Here is a 19,020-nt window from a genome sequence, read left to right as displayed (position 1 = left end):
TTTTCTTTTTTTTCCAAGATGACACAAAGGAACTTTTTTTTTTTTTGAAGGTGTTCATTCTGAATCTTAAATATATTAATAATTTTCTTTCTGCGTCAATGCACGGGAAAATATATTTAAGATTCAGAATGAACACCTTCAAAAAAAAAAAAAAAAAAAGTTCCTTTGTGTCATCTTGGAATAATAAAGAATGGAAGCTTTGTATAAAAAATAAAAATAAAAAATAATCACAGGATCATTTCACCAAAAGAAAAAAGAGAATGAATATGTTCTTCGAGATTGCCCTTTTGATCATCCACCATAGATCCGGTCCCGTTACCTCGTGCTTTATTGCCCCTCATAGGCCGGCAGTGTGTGCACTTCCTGTGAGTCACCGTCTCCTCCTGTAATTGGCATTCAGCAGCAGTAGCAGCAGGAAGCAGAGCTGCTCTTTAAAGATGCATGTGGGACAAGGAGCCGAAGAAACACTGACGTCAGCCCCTCGCTGTCTGTCTCCATCTACCCCCCCCCATCCCCCATCCTCTCTCCTCTCTCTCTCTCTCTCTCTCTCTCTCTCTCACCCCCCTACCATCCGCCCTGCATAAAGATCCCTCCAGCTAGGACGCAGTTATCACGTTTACTACGGTCGTCACAATCGTGTGTCGTTCAGAATAAACACCCAGATTCAAAGATGATTTTGTGCTAATGCCAGCTGGTCGACCAGGAACAACCATTAGCATCTTCAAGATCATTCTGGAGGCTTAGGAGGAAGGAGGAGGATAGTGATTATTATCATTATCATCATGTACCTGTTGTGTCCGCAGCTAAAAGGAGATGTGCTTATGAATTAATCAAGATGTATAGGGAGTAATTCACATGCATGGAGGGACAGGATGTTGCAGACGTCGAGAGTTTCAGAGTCTGGTCAACTCATGACCGTCTGAACTGTCAGAGTGACATGACAAGCAGGAACCAATCACATGGTTCCATGTTCCAGCTCATATTAACCATGTGCTAACAGCTCGCTGGGGATTGTGCACTTGCAGCGCCCTCGTCTGTCTGAACATGGCATTACATCACACGTTGCACAGGCCACAGCCTACTGAACTGATGGGAAGATAAGTCTGAATAATTAATAGAATTACAGATTGTTATATTGAGGACCATCCCTCACCTCCCGGGTTATCACATTTAAGAAAATGAACACACTATGTCACTTTGATCCGATGCAATTAATATGTATAAAAAAAAACATGATTCTGTAACGCGCACTCGATCGCATTCAATTATCCAACGCTCATCATCTGCCAGGCTGAAACACGCTGCCACTGCAAAGTAGGACCCGCAAACAATTTGTTTGTTTGCTTTCACCCACCTGTGGTACCAGACGGGCGGGGTGTACCATCCTATATGTGGCTGATCCCATCCATCTGGCACCCAGTAATATTTTTTTCAACTTTTTTTTCTGCAGCCCCGCGCACATCACATGCTCTCCACCTGTGGTGACCTTCTGTGATGTGTGATGTGACCAGTGGCTTCTGTAGTTCGCTGGCTGTCTATTGTATATTAACACAGCACCACGCTGCTTTTGTGCTGTGTTGGCTTGTTGCCAGTGGCAACCACATGATGGCCAGCCAGCAGCTCTTCTTCCTGTCTTCCCCCTCCTCCCCTATAGACACTCTCTCTTCCTCTTCTTCTTCTTCTCTCTCTCTCTCTCTTTGTTGTGTTGGATCAGCTTTTAATCTCCTAAAGAGAGAGAACACACAGAGGTGACCAGACCTGAGTCGAACGCTATTTGCAAATTATTATCAGCTTTCGGTCTCATCTGCATGAAACACAAGGCAGGTGGCGACAACTCATCCACTAAGACAGAACTATGCTACACCCACCTGGACAAACAAAGACGTCGCCTTGTTGATATTTAGGCAGATCTTCTTTCTGTGTATCCTCTCCAGACAAATCTAACCAACGAGGGAGGTGTACGCTCTCACGTGATGCATTTTAGATTTACATTTTGTACCCACTGTCCACTGATTTTGACCAGAAAAACATCCTTAAGAGACGTTCAAATTCTGCATACTTTCACCTTTCACACCTCCACACTTCCTGGCAGGATCTGGATGTTACAAATATTGACGGACATATTTCGTTCGGCGTTAAGGTTGTTAGATGACCCGACAAGTTTGTTTTAAGCACATTAAGTGGGCAGAAATAAATTCAAATAGCGTTTGACCAGGATCACACCAAAAGACGTCTTAATTATCATAATAAACAAAGTTTCTCTCCTACAGGTTCACTAAATGTCTCTCTCCTTTTGTTCCCTCCCTCTTTTTCTTGTCTCTTTCTCTCTGTCTCTCTCCTCCAGATTATCCTGAAGTAAGTTTCAGGAAGGGAATGGAGTGTCACGAAGCTGCACTAGGAAACCCAAAACAGCCCCAGTGTAAATACTACTTCACCTCTCCCGTAGAGGTCCAGCAACCTGCATGCTAAGAGTGTAACACTTCAATTTAACCATAAGAACTGCAGTGCCGGTGTAACACACACACATTTAAAAAAAAAAAAAAAAAAAAAAAAAAAAAAAAAAAAAAAAAAAAAAAAAAAAAAAAAGAAGAGATATATATATATACTGTATGTATTGCTAGAAAAAAAAAAACTATTAACACGAAAAAGTCAAAAATATTCTTATGTATAGTACTACATACATAGCAGACACATTATAGAGGTCATTTTAACACCTGTTCTCTCCCAAAGTACCGTGGATCCCCTCTCTTTCATATTTATTCTAAAAGAACGCTGCACAATGTTCATCCCTTTGGATAGTTAAATAATAAAAAAGAAAGAAGAAGAGACGAATGATTTGCACTAAATGAGACATATAGTGCTTAACGTGGGAGACAGGAAGAGTCACAGAAAACCCGTGCACAACCACACCGGCGCACTCAAGAGTGGTTTTTTTTTTTTTTTTTTTTGTTTTTTTTTTTTTTCGTCTCGCGGTCTTTGCTTTTTCTCTCTACAAAGTTGAATGTCCTTGGTGGCAGACGGGCTCCTCTGTGACCCTCATCTGCCCCAGATGCTGTTAAGATGCCATGATGACACTTACCCCCCTCCTCCCTCCTCCCTCCTCCCTCCTCTCCATGCCAACACTTCATCTCCGGAAACATCTTGCCAAAGCTGAAGAGGTCGGTGGAATCAACCTGCCAGAATGCAGAGCCACATTTCTAGCACCCTGATATACATTTTTTTTGTTTTTAGAGAGAAAAAGAACTGCTCACAACGCACCCTTTTATTTGTTTCGGTGCTGGGTTCAGTTCTTTGTTCGGGAGGAGCGGTGGGATAGACTGTGCACGGATTTTTGCATGCAGTCGGGACTTGGGGAAGAATCATTTCTAGAGCCCAGTGTTGACAGGAGACAGTCGGGGGCCATTACCGAAAAAAAAAAAAAGGAGAAAAAAAGCCTACAGGATTCGGGTCTGTGCCAAGGGCTTTACAAAGCTTGAGGGGTTGGTTCCAGACACACCAAGCCTTTTGCGTGTGTGTGTGTGTGTGTGTGTGTGTGTGTGCACGTGTGTTCGTATCTGGAGACTGATGGTCTGCCGGCAGACTGGGACTTGAAGCGAGGTCGAGCAGGTGATGACAACACCAGGACTGGTTGGCGAGGGGGGGTTTTGTGTGTGTGTGTGTGTGTGTGGGGGGGGGTCGGGACAGGATGGGCGAGGGACTAAAGTGCTAAGACTAAATAAAAAAAACAACTAAAATACGGTGCATTTGACGAAGCCCGTCAAGCAAAAAGATGACTTGAACTTCGACTGGAGGGCTATCCGTGACCGTCGGTTGTCCTGTCCAACCCTACTATCACCGATGATCCTGTTCCATTTTAGAAAAAAAACTGTAGAAGTGCCTAAAAAAAAAAAAATGCTCATCAACAACACATTCATCCAGAGCGCATCACTAAGAGTCACAGACACAGCACCACCGGCTGTCAGGAAGCTTGAATGGACCTTTTTTTTTCTCGCGGGGGGAAAGACATCACATGTCGTCGCTGGGGGAAAACCAGCGACCGTTCATCGACATCACAAGTGACTTTATGGAAAAATCAAAAAGAAGTTAAAGAACTGACAAATCAAAAAACAAACAAACAAAAAAAAGAAATAGCTTTGTAGAATGTTTGGTGACTTTCATGGTGTACCATCGTTTTCTTACCATGGTTTGAGTAGTTTACATGAGGAATGTGAGTGAGACAAAAAAAATGTATTGTAAACTGTGTAATGTATGTAAAAGTGTCTCTTACTTTGAGAGTTTATATTCATGGTTCTAGAAATGTATTCAAAGTTATTTAAATTTTGTGTTGTGTCTACTATCAAGGTATTTTTGAAACCCCCCCCCTTTAAACCCTCCACCATCTCCACCTCCACCCAAAACAATCATTTTTTTCCTTCAAGCCAAGATCATTATTTGATTACAACCCTCTCATCATTTTTTTTTTTAAAAAGCACGATTTAACTAAACTTATTTCCCATATTTCAAAAAAAAATCCTGATGTAATTTCATGGTGCTTGATTAACATTGACAATCCACAGTCATACCCTTTCACGTTTTCGGTTTGGTTCACTCTGATTGTCTCCACATTCATTCTGATTTGTATGTAATGTTTGTGGAAGGTGGTGAAAGTTTTTATTTCGTCGTAATTTATCTTATGTTACTCTTGGTCAAAAATTTTAGTCAGAAACGATGTTGTTAACTATTCTATTTTGAATTGAATGTAATTTATTGAACTGTGCTACGTTCTGCACGGTTGGTCATTTCAAGGTCTAACCCGTCAGGTCAGCGAATGAGAAGTCGTGTATACGTCGGAGGGGGTGGGGTTTAAAAAGTCAACCCACCAATGGAAAGCTACTGGATCTTTCTTGCCTTCTCATCGATTTAAAAAAAAAAAAAGGATCGCAGAGTTGCAGTAATGAGCATAGTTATAGAGTTGCTTGTGTTGTTGGGAGAAAAAAAAAATGTTTATTGTATAGATGACATTTTACCAAAAAAAAAGTGCAGAAAATCTCAAAAAATATGTAATTTTCACTCTAGTATAATAGTATTTCATAACAATATTAAGTTGTTGCTGTGGCAAACAAATGTTGCAATTACTAAAGTTCGGTATTTTTGTAAATGACATTGTTAAGTTGATTTTTTTCATTTCTTTTTTTGCTAGAACACTGTACACAAGGTAGATTGTAAAGAAGATATGAACATTTCTTATTCTTCACTGAGATTATGACAATGACCTAATATTTTCATTAGCAAATCAACAGCCTGTATAGTGCTGTTACCGTAACACTTAAATAGATTTGAAGTCATTACATAGATTATATATATATATATATATATATATATAAGAACTAAATAATCTATAAATTAATAAGTTCAGAAGTACAACTCTTCCCCCGACAAAGGACCTTTATGGGTTCCACACTGAGACATTTTATTTGAGGCGTATGTATCACTAGAGTTAAGGATTGCACTTTTCATATTGTTTAAAGATGTGATCTGTTTTTCATTCCCTTTAAAGGTTTAGAGGTTTCTGCACCCTGCTAGTTCAGTCCATCTGTTTTTATCAATCAAAAGCAGATACCGCCGGTGAATAACATCAACTCAACATGTTGCATGAGGAAAAAAAACCAACATTTTTCTTTTCTTACTGAACGATAACGTGCTGAATGTTTCTAGTGGAGAAAAAAAAACTAAAAACAAGTCTGTTCACAAAATGTCCTGATTTGGTGACACACAAACCCTTTTGTGTAAGGAATCCTCTTGAGGTGTAATGTTTTTTTGTTTTGTTTTTAAAAATGTGTTGGCAAGGATTGACTGGTGGAGAGAAAAAAAAACAGAAATAGAAAAATGTAAGCACTTTCTGAGCAGTTGGTCAACTGAGCAGACTCAGCTTATCCAAACACTTTGCCTTATCTTGAGTCCATCGTGCTTAAGGTTTTATGTTGTTAAGAGCTCTTAAGAAGTTTTATTAAAGAGACTTGACCGGGTCTCCTTTTTTCTCAAATCCCTTTCTCAATTTCATTTCAAATGTGTATCTTTATATCGGAGATCATTTTTTTTAGGGTTTTATCAAAAAGGCCAAAAGGGGGAGATGGGGAGATGGGGATGGGGTGGGGGGAGACTGCGACAGAGTAAAAGCATCATCGATCTCCTCTTCTGCTCTCCCAAATCTGGAGTGAGATCTTTTTGTCCCATTGCCTTACAATGGAAGTGTTTGGAGCGTGTAACTCACAGCTTTAGCCAGCAGAGGGCGCCACACTGGAGACTGCAGGTTAGGAGATGTGACTGCCTGTAAGTGCCGTCATTGTTGCAGTGTGTACCCCCGCCAACCAAGTCAAAAAAGACATACAGATAAATTGACTAGAAGACCCTCATCGGATTTATAGTTTCAATGTAATCATTTTTTAAAATGTATTCTCTTTTTTTTTTTTTTTTTTTTTTTTTGCATATATTTTGTGCTATTTTATGTTTCTATAGTCAAATGTTTCTTTGGTTCCAGCAAGATAGTGTAAAATCTATTGAAAGAAAGAAATAAAGAAAATCAAAGAAATGTGTTGTCTGGATCTCTTCTTTGTATCACGTTAAAGTTTGTGTGAAACTGAACTTGGGCCCTCACAGAGACCCCTGTTGGTCCCTGAAGTCCACTTTGCCATAAAAGTAAATAAACCCAGCTACTAAGACTTATTATAAGATGTTAATGCTGCTTTCATTAAAGAAGGTCTCAGCTCCACTATTAAGTTTCCACAGATAAACATAATGACAAGGACTTGGACTGGGACCAGCAAACTCTTATTTGTTGTTTCCCAGGCCATTTCCTGTTACTGCAGTGGAACATTTGAGTATAGTAAAGTAGGAATGATATGAGGGATTATTAATACCACTGCATTATTGGCCATATTGTATTTAGTATGCCAGCTAACTTTCATACACAACTGTAGCAGGAAAATGTTACTTTCTATGGTAGAGATAAAACCGTAAAGCTGTTAATCTGTTTAGTTTTGACAAATTGTGATTTAAAAAAATAAATGAATCATGAGAAACAAATCGCAGCTATGTCTAACCTCCATAATATGACATGTGAGATATTATATTTAATGCCAATCTGCATGGGACAGACAATGTCCAGTTCAGTGGACACAAACTTAAAAACACACTGCTGGTATGCACATTCAGAAAATTCCTCTGAGACTCATCCCGTCGTCTGATTGGTGCTCGGCCCTGGTTTCCCAGCTGGATTCCATGACAACCGTGTCCCCATCAGTCCATTTAGAAAAATGCCCCAAAATAACATGTGTTTATAATCGTTGTGACTAAGCCCTCGAGCGATAGCCTTTCCTTATAGAGCCACCCGGTCTGGTACTAGTCACAGGCTTTCAGTTCCCTACCACCATGATTCATTTGTTGTCTCTGAACCTAAGATAAGATAAGATAAGATAAGATAAGATAATCCTTTATTAGTCCCGCAGCTGGGGAAATTTACAGGATTACAGCAGCAAAGAGGATAGTGCAAACAAGAGACATAGTAAATAAAATAAAAATAAAAACAAGATCAAAATAAGTATTATAAATAAGCAGATGAGCAATAAAAAACAGTAAAGAACAGTAGATAATCCACAGTAACTGAAATATTATATATAGACAGAACCTGACCCGCCTTTAACAAAAACATATTTTTCCAAAAAAAAAAAAAAATGTAAGAATCTTTCCTGATCAGAAAACACAAGCTATACATTTGTCATTCTTGAATGCGATTAGAATAAAAATGGGAAAACGTGGGGCATCCTTTGCTCGTAACTCTTGAATCTTTCTTTAATTTCCATTATGCTAAAGCTCCCTATCCTTCCTCTGTCTCCATGTGGCACTAATCACCCCCCATATCTTCCAGGAAATAGTAACATCCAGTGGATGCACCGACTCCAGAGGCGTGGACTCCCAGCAGCAGCAGCAGCAGCAGCAGCACTGTAGCCTCCATCAGGATAAACAGGCTCTTTGCCTTTAACTGGAGCCTGACTGTACCCTGCTGTGCAGAGCAATGCAGTGTTAGCCTCCTGTGTGGTTTTTTTTGGGGTGTTTTTTTTTTTTTAATTTTATGCCTGCACACATAAAGATGTGCAGTCTGGTTGCTTCTAATAATAGCAACAATCTTATTTTTACCACCTTATTGCATTATGGATGCCCCCGGAATGGTGTCCCTGCAAGATAGCGTGGGAATATCCCAGTAGAGGCTGTGGCTGTTCATCTCGGGGATAAATGCTCCAGCATCCCGGCTTGTTTCTGCAGGAGCATCTGGTTCATTGTATCTGCCACCGAGCCATGGCTGTATAGAGTCATTCTAGACCGCTGGTGCACCGACGGGGTGCGCTTCTTTTTGCAGCTTGGGGGACTTTGTTCTCTGCATGCCGGATTTGGGTCGCTATGCGGGAGTATAAGGTGGTGGTGCTCGGCAGCGGAGGGGTGGGGAAGTCCGCCCTGACTGTCCAGTTCGTCACCGGGACGTTTATTGAGAAGTACGACCCGACCATCGAGGACTTCTACCGCAAGGAGATCGAGGTGGACTCCTCTCCGTCGGTGCTGGAGATCCTGGACACGGCCGGGACCGAGCAGTTCGCCTCCATGAGGGATCTCTACATCAGGAACGGCCAGGGCTTCATCCTGGTCTACAGTCTGGTCAACCAGCAAAGTTTTCAGGACATCAAGCCCATGAGAGACCAGATCATCAGGGTGAAAAGGTGAGACAATGCCCACTGAGATATATGAAAGCACCATTGTGTATTATGGTGCAATGGGGAAGGAGGTTATTGAGTATTTTGGGGCCCTTTAAAGTAGGCACATCCTGAAGCAATATGGACACCAAAAGTTGTTTATGTTAATAGGATGGAGGGTTATGATAACAATGCTGATCCCTTGACATGCTCTAGTTGATTTATAGTGTAATAAAATGAAAGTATCTTGCTGGAGGACCCCCAAGGGCCCCTAAAAGTCCCCTCGCATCCCACGACAAAATGTAGGATTCTTGGGGTTTTTTTTTGTTTGTTTGGAGGGAGGGAGGGGTCATCAAACTTGCATCTTCTCAGCTCCCTCCTCTTCCTCCCTGTCTGGATCTCCCCCCCCCCCACCCCACCACCCTCCTCCTCCTCCTCCTCCTCCTCCTCCTCCTCCAGCGGCGCGTGAGAAAGCTGCAACCAGCTCATGTGTTCCTCATAAGAGAGGCCCCAGCTGCGGCTCACCTGTCATACATCAACCCGCTGAACTCTCTCTCTCTCTGGGTTTTCATATCCTCCGTCTCTCACACATGACTGACTCTGGATGGCTTTGATCGGTTCAGCCCGTTACTCAACAAATCCACTGAGCTCATCTCACGGCCGGTAGAGAGAGGGAGAGAGAAAGACAGAGAAAGAGAAAGAGAGAGAGAAAGGGGGGATACTGTGATCCATCCTTCTAGTGGTGACAAATCTGTGTGTTGTCACTGCTACATCTTTCTTTGATTTGTTAAATGACACCGACCAAACAACAGCTTTAGAGTCTACAAGCTGGAATAGAGGAGGTGTAATTGTTGTGGTGGTGCAATATCAATGATTTCAGGTTTTTTTTTTTAACTGTCTGCTATCAAAGTAAAGGAAAATATACTTCAAATATAACAGAAAATAGGTCAAAATTGAAGAAATAAAGAGGCCATTGTGTTGAGATATAAGGTCGGAGAGATATTTCATATTTGTGTGATGAACAATAATACATTTAAAGGAATAGGAATATGAGACCACTCCCATTTCTGTCTGCTTAATATAAAGGTGCAGCCAGGAGACGGTTAGCTTAGCTTAGCATAAGGACTGGAAACAGGGGGAATCAGCTAGCCGGGCTCTGTCCAAAAGTAAAACCTCTAAAGCTGTCTAATTAAAACATTATTACATCCAATGTAACCTAATGGAAGGAGTCGCCGTCTATATGTATGTACTACATCTTAGGGGTCTTGTCATCATCATGAGGTTGCCAGGCAACCAGGAAGTCACTGCACCCGGTCCAGCAAATAACCCCCCTGCCATAAAACTTGTAATTTGTCCACTTGACAGAGTAGACAGAACCATTCTAATGTGTCCAACTCCAAAAAATGTCTTTGTCTAGTAATCACATGCTCTGTTGTGTTATCATCCCTCTTTTCCATCACTAAAATAGAAGAAACATTTATTTATCTAACTGCATATTGTGTAATCCATAATTTAACCTGCCTAGTTTGGTGCAGTGCTTCTCACCTCCAGTCCCCCCCCCGGAGTGAACCGAATGCTCCGGTGGCACAGACGTCACCGGCCGACAGGAAGCAGGAGAGCATCACGGCTGACGGAGGCGCAGCGGGGAACGAGTGCGTGAGGGAACTCCTTTGAAATGAGGGGAAAAAATGTAATAACGGATACGACTGTGCCGTGCCGTGCCGTGCCGTGCCGCCTCTAGCCAGCCGCCACCCGATGCGGCTGCCTACGCTGTCCTCAAGTGTATATCTATAAATATTTCATGCTTTTATTTCACACTGCTCTGGGTTTTGAAGTAGGGATTGTTACTGTGTGATTGTGTTGCATTTTTGTGTCTCATTTCTGAGCGTGCAATAGGGGGGAAAAAATGTATTGTTTGTACATAATATATCACATTTTGCAGACAATTACAATCACAAAGAGTCTTAGATATCCAAATGATTGCCCAGTGCGGAGACAATATCACTCTCAGCTTATTTAATGATAACAAGGACAGGCTCAGTTGATCAATTAAACATATGCGGACATCCACAGGGTGTCCATCTTTAATAAAAACAAGCGACACAGTCATCTCCTGGTCTTCATTAGCCGTTCTCCATGAGATCAGCCTCCCTCCTCCCAAACTTCTTGCTGAGCCAGCAGCAACAACAAGCACCACACGGAGATATAGTATGTGCCCACTCACCAGAACCTAATGGGATTGTGTTGGGTTGGAAGCCAAGAAGACATCAGGCCTCCATTAGGGAGACATATAAACCAGCATGCTTATGCGGGGGTGGGGGTGGGGGGTGGGGGATCATGGGAAAGAAGTGGGATCCTGTGTGTTTCTGCTGTGTGTGGTGCAGGTGTCGTACCCCCCCCGCAGCCCACATATCACCGTCATTGTGCTGACTTGTGTGTCTGAGAAGGCGCAGTGAAAAACAGGAAAAATACACTTAGACTAATAGCTCGACATTTTTGGGAAATACACCGAATCGCTTTCTTGCCAAGAGTTAGACAGAAAGATTGATATCACTCTCATGTCTGTATTGTAAATATTCAATCGGAGCCAGGGGGCCAGTTAGCTTAGCTTAGCATTAAGTCGATAAACAGGGGTAAACAGCTATCCTGGTTCTGTCCAAAAGTGTTTTAAAATGTTATGAAAAACTGAAGTGTTTTCACAAAGTTCTTTCCTGTTTCCTTTTTAATGCTAAGCTAAGCTAACCAGCTGCTAGTTCCAGCTACATGCAGTATTTACTGCATAGACATGAGTGGTATCATTCTCCTCATCAAAGTCTCTGCAAGAAAGTGAAGATATGTATTTACCAAAATATCAAACTATTCCTTAAACATGTTTAGCATTACCCCAACATGTCGCCCATCTAAACTGTGAAGGCCCATTTGTCATGTTAAACTGATTGCTACCAAAAAAAAAAGTTCATCATGTTAGCTCTGCTCTGCAGCAACACAAGTGGATAGGTTTTTCTTCCAGCACAAAGACTGTTTAAGGTAATCTGACACTCTGCCATGACTAAATGATGTGCTTTTTTTCGTTACATATGTGTATAATTGATGCCTCTTTGAGCCTGAACGCTGCGCCTCTGACACACTTTACCCTCTGTAGACTCTAGCACCTCACGGACTAACCAGATGAACCCCATGTCCGTTGCTATCTGTGAAAACAACATCTGGGTGCCGCCCTCTTTACAATCTAATCATCTCCTCGCTTGCATGTGAAGCTTTATTGCAGTGTCGGCCCAGGAGGAGGAGGAGGAGGAGGGTGGGGTAGGGGGGGCACATTCAAAGCACTCGAGCTGCGTTTTTTTTGGTGTTTTTTTTCACGCTGCACTGATGCTGTGTCTAATAGCAGGAGGTGAGCATCATGCGCCGCTGAGTGGGACCAAAAACTACACGTCCCAGGGGGCACTTTGGTGTAGGTACAAAGCAACTTCCTGACCTCAGGCTTTTAGTGTTTGCCATCAAGATGGAGGGAGTTGTTAATAGCAGCCAGCTTGGTTTCAAATGTGAGTTAAGGAGAGCCACCGGTGAAGTGCTCATTGTTGGCATGCCGGTCTGTGTAAAGTGTTTTTCACCATTCTCTACCATTTATCACACTCAGAAGTGACTTGTAGCTTTCTGGCAGCTCTCAAATGTCTATTTACATATATGTGCATAGTTCCAATCTTATCTAATATACACCAGGACAGTCTTTAAAGCGACAAGTCAACTTTCGACAGGTTGTCACAAGTGAATGTATCGATAGATGTTCCTTTCCTAGGCCCCTGATAGAATCCTGAAGAGGTAAATATCACAATTAAAAGCAGAAATAGGCAACATTTGTGCAGCAGAAACTAGTTTTCTTATGTCCTAGCTTGCCAATCATTTTGACCCCTTAGGGAAAAATCCCATTGCCTTGATCTGGAGCTGGGGTTTTCCACATTGAGATAATGATCACTTTCAGCCAACAGAACTGGAAATTGATTGTGATTCCAGATCCTAAAGGAATGTTTACAGAGTGAGAAAAGCTGTGTATTTTTCTTTAAAAAGAAGTTTATAAAAAAACTGAACAGTCTGTATTTTCTGCAGAACTTTATCGGCTCGCACTTCTACATTATAGTCATTGTCTGCTGGTTCCAGACCTCTGAATTGCGGTTCTCAGGTCCGGTTCAAGTCAATTCCAGTAGGTCTGGTGTTGTGAAAGCGTTGGCTCCGTTGCAGAAACAATCTAGCCAATCCGAGAGTTGTGGGTGGCTATGAGTATCTGGAACATTAATAACATTTAAGTTTCCTAACACTTTGTTATACCTCTTTATTTCATACTTTGAATTGTTGTCTTGGTTTAACTGCACAGAACAGTGGGAGTAATAAAAATAATTAGCAACTCAACTCCCATACTGCCTATAATGCCTTTACATCTGCTGTAAAGAAAAATATCTAAAGGAGCTGGGCTGCACCATTAAAGATGGAAATGAAGCTTCACCATAAAAAAAAAAAAAAAAAAAAAAAAAAAAAAGGACTCTAAAGACCTTCTCCATCTGCTGTGCAGGCCCTCTCTCTGTCTGTTTATCTCAGGAATGTTTGCGGTTGTGTTGTTGTGTTTCCTCGCTTTCCTCTCCATGCAGCCAACACTAGCTGTAGAGGATTTGTTCTCCAGCAGTGACACCCTTTAGGGAGTTAACACAGTGTAGGCGCTATACGTTTCTGTGATTCCTCCGTCCCCGTCCAATGCGAACAGATACATGGGCGTCACACGGTGAAGCTGCTCCAACTGCTAATTAACGGCAGATGCAGAGAGCAAAGAGGCGGCTGCAGGGTTCGAGGTCTTCATGTTGGAGATGACTGGGTTTTGTTTTTGTAATTTGTATATGTGTGTTTGCCCCGTGCTGTGGGGTTCTTGTGAAAGCGGGTGAGTGAAGTCAGTGTAGCTATTTAGCACAGCAGGTAGCCTTAATAAGGCTGTTGTAGCCTCAGGCAAAGTGGAAAAAGTCCATCTTTTTCCACTGATTCTGTGTGTGGGAGGTTTTATGTGTTCACAGTTGGAATAACACCCTGCAGAGGCAAATTGCGGTACTTGCTTTTTGTTTACTGTAAAGGCCAAATGTATATCAGCAAAAAGTTATTCAAGAGTCCACATCCATTAATGAGGATGCAGCAGAGTCTTTTCCACAAATGGATGTGCGGATGATGGCTTCAGTGAAGTGGAGCTCAGCACTTCCCTGTGTGAACGCCCTGCAGCCCACGAGCACACGGCTCAGTATCGTTCTAAAAAGCGTGTTTTCATCGCTGTATTTCAGAAATCAATACATATTTCATAATCCATATCTCCGTGTAATTTCATTAGCTGTCAGCCACCTGCTGTTGCCCGTTTCCAGAAAATCCAACGTGACTCCGTTACAAAAAAGCTGCATTTTCATACAGCTGGTAGTTTAATCCAAGCAGTGCAAACACATTCCAACTGTGTTGATAATTCCCATAGTGCACGGCTGCCAACTTTTGTGCTGGACCAGGAACAAGTTAGCAATGTTTGTAATTTCCTCCTGCTTTATATTCATGCAGTACGGAGAGTTAAAGCACTTTTTGGCAGAACATAGACGATGGCAAGCGTATCTCAAAAATACACATTCTTTATTGTGATTATGGGTATAACAGTGATACGTCCGTTATAAATAAAAGGGATGGTGTACAGATAGCATGATTTTTTGAGGAGTCAATTTAAGTATTTATATAATTTCTTTAAGAAAACTAACAATACTTCTCAAGAAGTATCCTGCATTAAAGTTTTTTATTATATTATGATCATAATGTACTTTAAACTGCAATTTTTGGCCACTTGGGGGCTGCAGAACAAGCTGAAAACACAACATTGACATATAATTCTCTTTTAACTAGCCATGGTAAATGTGTTAGCATTTAGAGTCGTCACTACAAGTGACCCTTATTCAATTACACTCAGTCATAGTTTTGATTGTCAATATAAGATTTATAATCGTGCAGCTTTAGAGTTTCAAAATAAAACCAGAAACGATGAAGAATGTCAGTGTTATATTATGGGCTCACTGATGCATCGTGACATAAACAGTATAATGTAGCTGGTCTAGTTTTTGTGACTTGATCTACAGTTCAGTAGTTTCATCTATAACAACACATCACATTTTACAAGCTCATAAATATTCTGCAAGATAAATATAATCAGTAAAAAGTGCATTTATTATCAAAGTAGCTCATCCATAAGGTGACAGTTTGAAAGATGTAACAAAGAAAAGTTGAAATATGAGTCATTACATCATAGTTAGCATGTAGCTTAGAGTTATAGCACCCAAACTAGCAAAAGTCCTCTGTTTAACCCCAAAACGCTGAGTGACACATTCTTCAATATTACATGATATCAGCCTATAATTCACCACAGGGCAACTTTTGTTCGTGCTGTGTGGAGCACTTTGAGTTCCTCCTCACCTGGGGAGGAGGGGGAGGCGTTGGTTTGATGCTGCAACAAACATTCTGTGTGTCCCCCCCCCCCTCCCCCCTAGAGGAGCTGGCTCTCCCTGTGTCTTTGTAGTTATATATAGAGTTTCTCCTGCAAGGCTGTCAGAATGCATTTGTCTGCGGTGGTGGCTCTCCTTGTTCACACTTCACACCCTCTAGACTCCAGCTTTTCCACGCACACACCGGGACCATGCGAGATGCCTGTCCTGCTGAGGTCAGCCGCTCTGTGTGTGTGTGTGTGTGTGTGTGTGTGTGTAAGTGTGTGTGTGTTGCACAGTGCGGCGGCTGTGAGGGAAAATGTCAAGCTGCAGGGAGGCCTTTGACATTTGAAAAGTTTCTCAGCGAGTTTTCCAACCAGCTTGACGGTCTTAAAGCACTTTTGTCGACCAATTAGGAAAAAGTCGTTGCCATTATTTGGAATTATTTACCATTTGCACGATTTCCTTCCGGTAGGCTATGGGGTCGAGCCGAGCTAGAAGGTCCTCGCTGTCTTGCTCAAGGACACTTCAGCAGGTCCGGAAGATGCTCAAGTGTCCTCCAACCCAGCTCTCTCTCTCTCTCCACGTTTAGCTCAGGGGTGCGTTTGCCAGCTCTTTTCCACGCCTCAGCTCTACTCCCAGCTGAGCGGCGTGGCAGCGGGCCACCAATTTGTAGATAAGAGCTCATTTCTCAACAGCACCAGCAGATCAATGAGCCGGGCTCGGGATGCACTTAGGAATGAATGACTGATGGTCGAGGGCTATTTGGTGGTCTGCGCCATTACCTGTTGTGAGAATATATACCCTATGTAATTGACATGCGGTAGTTATTTAATCAGAGGAAACATGAAGGGCCCCTCACTGAAATGAAATATATACTACCTGAACAAAAGCAACATCCTAGTTACTCCAAATAATTATTAATTGGAACTACTCATTTCCTGTTTTCCATTTGTCAAAACCTCGTCACATTCAACCAAATGTATCTGCAAGTCTCCTTTTTTGTATTAAATGTGTTTTATGTGTCATTTTAAGCACCCTTGTTGGTATCAAACCTCAACAGGTGTTGTGTTTTTTCCTTTTTTTTGTCACCCATCTGTATTTATTTTGTAATTTGAGTGAAATCTCTGTAGATTCTGTACATGACATTTTGCTCTCCGTGCCAATACATTGATACAATGTTTAAAATGAAGGGATGCGAAGGAGCTCGAGCTAGATAATAAGTAGAAAACAGTTATTTCCAAAGTACAGAGCCAATGTTCGATGTCCCCCCATGTGAGAGCAGCACATTAGCTTTATTCAATTATTCAATAACCTATACCATTACTCTCCCCCAGCCTGGTTTCCTTGTATTGATGGATGGAAGAGGACTGGGATCATCAGCCACACGCTGGGGGAAGAAAGCTTTTGATCAGTTAAGACATGCTTAGTGCATGATGGAAAATGACGCAAAGTGGAGGGCCTAATGATTTTAAACAAGAATTGGAAGCCATTAAAGCCTACAGCTTGCATGCCACGCTGCCGCATATATAATGTATCCAGGAATAAATAGAGCATCACGGCGATCAAAAGAGGCAGTTTCTTTTTTTTTTTTCTCTCCTGATGATGGTTTTCTGACGGGACCGCCCACTGATATCAGACACCCAGGGAGTGATGGAGGCCTCCTGGGGAGCTGGAACTGAATGTGGCTGTGTTTATCCCTCTCCCTTTGCTCCATTGTGCATTGTTCAAACCCCTTATTGTTTCAGCATCTAACAAATACAGTATGTAGGCCAACAACGAACACACACACACACACACACACACACACACACACACACACACACACACACACACACACACACACACACACACACACACACATACAGACACAGTTTAGTCTGTTTCTTTCCCTCCCGCGTTTTCCCTTAGGGGGCAGGAAGTTCCTGTAGTCTCCATCTGTAACAAAACGCACCCAGCGTGGGAGCAGGCAGCAACTTCCAGATGTAAACAGCTCTGATGTCACTTTCTCTCTCATTTCCAGGTATCAGCAGGTGCCGGTGGTGCTGGTGGGTAATAAGGTGGACCTGGAGGAGGAGAGGGAAGTGTCCCCCAGCGAGGGCCAGGCGCTGGCCGAGGACTGGGGCTGCCCCTTCATGGAGACGTCGGCCAAGAGCAAGACCATGGTGGACGAGCTTTTCGCCGAGATCGTGAGGCAGATGGACTTCTGCCCTCTGCCGGACCGGAGGGAGGCCTGCTGCCCCGCCTGCAGCGTGCAGTAGCAGCCTGATGGAGCGGTGATGGATGGGAGGACGGTCGGCAATGAGAATGCTAATTAATTCATGTTAGATAGACTGAAGATGGAAGGGATTTAAAGGGAAAATCCACTCTAAAACTGTTTAGACCTGCTTTCTGTATCAAGCAGTTTAGGCCTGTGCATTCTGGGAAATGTAGGAAATCCCTAACTGATGCAGAAGAAGACAAAGAGGGTTTAGGGAATGATTAAATTACAACATACATCACTCTTCGGACACAGGGTGGATTTTTCCCTTGAAAGAATGAAACAACAACACTTGACCTCCCACATTCATCACCGTCCTCCTGATTAACAGGAGCAAATGTTCAGGGTTTCCCAAAGGCAGCACGGTGCCAAAACCATCTTAAAAGCCATCGACAAAGAGGATCATAGTGCTAAACGCTTTTCGGGAAACCAGCCATAGGTCCAAGCAGGGATGGCAGTGTGCTCCGCAGTTTTTATGGGTCCTCTTCTCTTCTGCTTGTGTTTTTTCTGTTGGCACTTTTGGGACTTTTTTTCGACAGTGCAAGACCAGTCACCAAGTATCTGAAACAGATGTCGAGTAACACCACTGTGATGGAGTCGTACTGGAAATTAATTTCACAGCAGGCCCGCCTAAATACGAATGAATGACTTGATGAGCGAATGTTTTAAAAAAAAGAAAGAAAACTGCACCTTTGGGGAAATTCATTCAGAAGATCCCAAATGTTGAAATACTGTGGATGATGTGTGCATGAAGTTGTACTGTCACACTGACATCGAGTACAATCAACCTCACCCAAAGAGACAGTATCAATCAATCAACTGATGAAACAATCAACCGGACACTTGTCTTTACACCTTACAGATGATACAAATGCCTTGTTACATTGTATGAAGTGAACATCCGTGTCAGTGTATAGTTCTTTTATCTTAAAGTCACATCAGATATGTTAGTGGTTCAATGTGAGAAACACTTATTTTCAACAAAAAATAAATCTTTATGCACAAGTGTGTCATGCGTGTTTATTGATGAATAATGATTTTGTGTGAGTGTAATGGTAAAGAAACTTATATTTTTATTTAATTAGTAAAAGCAGCTACTCCTGAGAGTGAATTACAACTTTGAAGTCCTCTCTTCTTTTACTTTAACCTCCAGAGGTCATTGGATTGGCTCTCATTGTGAAACTAGCCTTTCAGCTTTGATATTTAGCTGTAATCTGGCTCCATCTCGGCCTGCGTCGGGATGATTTATGACATTTCGGTCCTGCGGCTGTGTTTCCTGGCCAGGCGTCTTGCTGCTCCAGCTGCAGCCATTAGTGCCAACACTTAATGCTGATTTCTGGTCCTAAAAAATCCAACGGGCATTTGTCAAATTCTGAATATCATTAGAGTCCATTAGAGGATGAAGTTGGGGACATGTGAGACTTTAGAGCCAAGATCATAACTTTGGATTCCATCCAATCAGCGTGAGAGCAACAGTCTTTCAACACTTAGGAAACAGAGACCGAGGTAATTCATAAATAAATTGTCAAGGGCCATAAATATCAAACCTAAAAGTGCCTAA

At 42.2% G+C, this 19,020-nt stretch overlaps 2 protein-coding genes across 5 annotated transcripts in view; both read left to right on the top strand.

Annotated features, from left to right (window-relative positions):
• LOC129111609 (muscleblind-like protein 2a) overlaps positions 1 to 2,443 on the top strand; it is a 35,784-nt gene extending 33,341 nt beyond the window's left edge. Inside the window, 1 exon segment of the mRNA XM_054623625.1 lies at positions 2,345 to 2,443. Within this exon segment, the coding sequence (XP_054479600.1) occupies positions 2,345 to 2,359 (15 nt within the window). The 3' untranslated portion in view covers positions 2,360 to 2,443.
• Positions 2,444 to 8,201: 5,758 nt separating this feature from the next.
• LOC129111613 (ras-related protein Rap-2a-like) lies at positions 8,202 to 18,386 on the top strand. 4 transcript variants are annotated; one of them, XM_054623630.1, is made up of 3 exons: positions 8,202 to 8,233; positions 8,436 to 8,747; positions 17,223 to 18,386. In XM_054623630.1, exons 1-3 carry the CDS (start codon positions 8,202 to 8,204, stop codon positions 17,458 to 17,460), a joined length of 582 nt encoding a protein of 193 aa, XP_054479605.1. In that variant the 3' UTR covers positions 17,461 to 18,386. The 4 variants fall into 4 exon arrangements, with proteins under 4 accessions (XP_054479605.1, XP_054479607.1, XP_054479606.1 ...); XM_054623632.1 differs by lacking the exon at positions 8,202 to 8,233 and having other exon boundaries at positions 8,288 to 8,568; positions 8,620 to 8,747; XM_054623633.1 differs by lacking the exon at positions 8,202 to 8,233 and having other exon boundaries at positions 8,434 to 8,493; positions 8,620 to 8,747.
• Positions 18,387 to 19,020: the final 634 nt, after the last annotated feature.

Source organism: Anoplopoma fimbria, chromosome 22 (genome assembly GCF_027596085.1).
Source record: "Anoplopoma fimbria isolate UVic2021 breed Golden Eagle Sablefish chromosome 22, Afim_UVic_2022, whole genome shotgun sequence".
In the NCBI taxonomy this organism is placed as follows: Eukaryota; Metazoa; Chordata; class Actinopteri; order Perciformes; family Anoplopomatidae; genus Anoplopoma; species Anoplopoma fimbria.
The sequence above is the reverse complement of the archived record's forward strand: the minus strand, read 5'-3'. Positions and strand labels throughout refer to the sequence as shown.

Coding starts and splice junctions, on each gene's coding strand:
- LOC129111613 (XM_054623630.1), top strand. CDS start 8,202: ATGGTGTCCCTGCAAGATAGCGTGGGAATATC. Junction 8,234..8,435: donor CAAGATAGCGTGGGAATATC/CCAGTAGAGGCT, acceptor TTGGGTCGCTAT/GCGGGAGTATAAGGTGGTGG. Junction 8,748..17,222: donor CAGATCATCAGGGTGAAAAG/GTGAGACAATGC, acceptor TCTCATTTCCAG/GTATCAGCAGGTGCCGGTGG.